At 41.6% G+C, this 3636-nt stretch overlaps 1 protein-coding gene across 1 annotated transcript; it reads left to right on the forward strand.

Moving 5' to 3' along the window:
- The first annotated feature begins 574 nt into the window (after positions 1-574).
- Positions 575-2738, forward strand: LOC134672149 (cuticle protein 2-like). Its single transcript, XM_063530053.1, has 3 exons — positions 575-1089; positions 1550-1680; positions 2446-2738. Exons 1-3 carry the CDS (start codon positions 593-595, stop codon positions 2736-2738), a joined length of 921 nt encoding a protein of 306 aa, XP_063386123.1. The 5' UTR covers positions 575-592.
- Positions 2739-3636: the final 898 nt, after the last annotated feature.

A 3636-nucleotide genomic window follows, 5' to 3' on the forward strand; every position in this document is an offset into this window, starting at 1 on the left:
ATAAGTAGTGAACTTTCGTTGCTCAGTATTTTAAGGCATTCTGTATTTTTGATTACTGTGTAAAGTAAACATACACTTTTTACCTAATTGTTTTTACACAATCATCATCTACACTCATTAGTGAAAAGTTCAGTAACATGTCAAAACGTGTCATGATTTTATAATTAGCCTATTTTAGTGTTACCCCGCGTCTCTCTGGTCTGCTTCATGAAGAAAAATACTTAAAATGTAACAAACAAACCCCGCTATCAGTCTAAAAAGATAGGGTCCAGAACAATTAGGTAAAGGGTAATTCTCTGAGAATTTATGTCTGCGGTTGCGTCTAATTGCCACGACTCTTTTTATACATTTGGTAAGGGTAGCGGCAATTAGATCGCAGACATATTTTTTGAAAATGACCCTTAACTAAAAGCTTTAGGCCCACTTGCACCATACCACTAACCCGGGGTTAAGCGGTTAAACCGTTAACCTAGTGTCAAATTGTATGGGTAACCATGGCAACTCCAGTTTTAACCGGTTAACCCCGGGTTAGTGAAATGGTGCAAGTGGGCTTTAGAGACCTAAAATAAAAGTTTTGTACGGAGCTCTAAAAATGTATTCTACTCTGTTGCAGATCATCATTCTCTCTGTCGTGGCCTGGGCTAGCTGCGCCAAGCTAGACCGGACCTACCTCCCCCCCAACGCTCAGTCCTCATCTGGATCCAACTTCCTCCAAGCCCCTGATAGCCGCGGCATTGGACAAGGAAACGGTTTCAACGGAAACGGGTTCAACCAGAACGGAAACGGGTTCAACCAGGACGGAAACAACTACAACCAGAATGGAAACGACTTCAACCAGATCGGAAACGACTTCAATCAGAACGGATTCAACGGAAACGGCTTCGACCGCCCTGAAAGACCTCAAGCCGCTTTCGAAAAGAACGCCGCCATCCTTCGTCAGGATACCCAGAATGATGGAGAGACTTATTCTTACGCTTATGAAACTGATAACGGCATTTATGCTGAGGAGAGCGGTGTGGCTACGAACGGAGTTGAGGCTCAAGGCAGCTACTCTTACACTGGTGATGATGGACAGGTGTACACTGTGAGGTAAAATATTAGTTCATTGGCTTATTAACTTCAAACGACAAGTGAAATTATTGAAAATACTGCGTTCCAGTTTCTGAAGATCAGGTTTGGGTGTTTTGTTTTTACCGCGTTGGTAAACATAGAGCCCATCTGATAGTTAGCGATTACGGTAGCTTATGGATATTTGTAACTACAGGAGTGACACGTGCGCGTTGTCGATCCTAAAATATTGTAGGTACATTTCTTTTGAAAATAACTTCATAGCTATTGAAATAAAGGCAGCGAATATTATACATTCCACAACTATGTTGATGTTTATTCAGTTTTTTCATATACATATAATGAGCACGTCTTCTCCTTTAACATCCTGAATTTCTGTATATTCTGTTTGTCATAGTATTTAAAAAAAAATGTCTTTTAATTATGTATCATTAATCTTCATAGAAAGTTTGAAAATTCTAAACCATGATGTATTCCACAGGTACACAGCTGACCAGAACGGATTCGTGCCAGTTGGTGACCACCTCCCCACCCCTCCCCCCGTCCCGGAAGAGATTCTGAAGGCTTTGGAGCAGAACGCTCGTGATGAGGCTGCTGGCATCTATGATGATGGTAAGATGAAGACCATTCATCACATCATTCATCCCTCAAAGGGATCTCAGGCCATCGCCTTTGTACTTCTTACTAATTGTATGTCCTTTTTAGGGTTCCGTACCCAAAGGGTAAAACCGGACCCTATTACTAACTTCGCTGTCCGTCCGTCCGTCCGTCCGTCCGTCCGTCTGTCACCAGGCTGTATCTCACGAACGCTGATAGCTAGACAGTTGAAATTTTCACAGATGATGTATTTATGTTGCCGCTATAACAACAAATACTAAAAACAGAATAAAATAAAGATTTAAATGGGGCTCCCATACAACAAACGTGATTTTTGACCAAAGTTAAGCAACGTCGGGAGTGGTCAGTACTTGGATGGGTGACCGTTTTTTTTTTGCTTTTTTTTTTATTATTTTTTTACTTTATGGTGCGGAACCCTTCGTGCGCGAGTCCGACTCGCACTTGTCCGGTTTTTAATATGTCTTTTTGTACAATATGGAGTTTACTACTACTATATCAATTACTAACAGACCAGACAAGTATGTTGCTCACTGGATTAGTGATCGTCAATTCTGGTATATTTGTGTTGTTCATTTATTCGTTTTGACTTCTGAAAAAACCTGTTCAAGATGTTTTCATAACATATTTTCTTCTTTTTGCTTTTTGCGTGTATTATTTTCCTTAGCAAAGATACTTAGATATACTATGCAGATGCTGTATTCAATTGGAAATAAGCATACTTTTTTCCAAAAATATCTCTAAATCTTGTCTTCATTTCAGGCTCTTACAGCGAAGGCAAATACGACGCCGACCACAACCAATACAACGGTAACTTCAACACTGGTAACAATGGAAACGGTCACAACTTCAATAACGGTAACAGCTTCACCGGTAACTACAACACTATTAACAGCGATGGCAACGATGAAGACACCGTCGTCACCAACGCCGCCTTCAGATCTGGCTCGCGGGGCTTCGCTGGGGCCACCAAGGCTTACCTCCCCCCAGTCCAGGGCTCCGGTGCCCGATCCAGACGACCAAACTTCAACGCGAGGGACGGATACAATTATTAGACGAATTTTATTGACTGCTTAAAGAATAAAGATTATTTATGACTATGATAATTAATAATTGTTTTTCTTCTTTATTCATTCCTTTAAACAAGATTTTAAAGACAACCAACATAAAGTAGGCCTAGGTTGATTATAGTATTTTTCAAACAGCTTGGGTGCGGTGACACGCAACCGGGCCTGGGCCGGGCCGGACCTTCCGGCGCTTCGCTTTCTATGGAAAACACCACGTGATCTGATCACCGATCAGCCGTCATAGAAAATTACATGTCGGACGCCTCGGCCCAGTGTAGCGTGAGTTTTGCATAAATTGACACATTAGTACCTACCTAAACCTGTTGGTCATCCTAAATGCCGTTGGGCAGATAGAGTGGAGGCAGATCTCGGTGAGCTCGTCGGCGAAAGCTGGCAGGATACCGCTCTGGACCGATCAAAGTGGCGTGCTCTTGTGTTGGAGGCCAAGACTCATTTTGGGTCATCGCGCCAACCAAGTAAGTAAGTACCTACCTAATACATCGACAATTTTCATAACACTCATCACTGAAGTTAATCAAAACAACTAACTTTCATCATCAATATCATAAATATATTGATAGGATATACGACTTACGAGTATTACATTGGATTTAGCACAATTCGTTGTACCTAATCGGTGTATTAAATAACAGTGTGGCATTTAGAACCTAAGTTATGAAGTTGTAATACAAGCTAATATCTTGAAACCCATCTTGTTTAACAATAAAGACTTTCCTAAATGGAAACAAAGAGAAATCTTTAGAAACACTCAATAGGCAAACTAGTGGTTAGATTGAACTTAAGTGTAAAGGATGACTCGGGCTAGACCGGGCCGGGCCCTGGCCGAGGCATCATTCTGACGGCTGATCGGTGATCACGTGGTGTT

The sequence above is a fragment of the Cydia fagiglandana genome, chromosome 16, assembly GCF_963556715.1.
Source record: "Cydia fagiglandana chromosome 16, ilCydFagi1.1, whole genome shotgun sequence".
Taxonomy (NCBI): Eukaryota; Metazoa; Arthropoda; class Insecta; order Lepidoptera; family Tortricidae; genus Cydia; species Cydia fagiglandana.

Excerpts from the sequence above, each read along its gene's own strand:
- LOC134672149 (XM_063530053.1), top strand. The coding sequence starts at position 593 with ATGTATTCTACTCTGTTGCAGATCATCATTCTCTCTGTCGTGGCCTGG. Across the intron at positions 1,090-1,549 it reads GGACAGGTGTACACTGTGAG|GTACACAGCTGACCAGAACG; the intron begins GTAAAATATTAG and ends TGTATTCCACAG. Across the intron at positions 1,681-2,445 it reads TGCTGGCATCTATGATGATG|GCTCTTACAGCGAAGGCAAA; the intron begins GTAAGATGAAGA and ends TCTTCATTTCAG.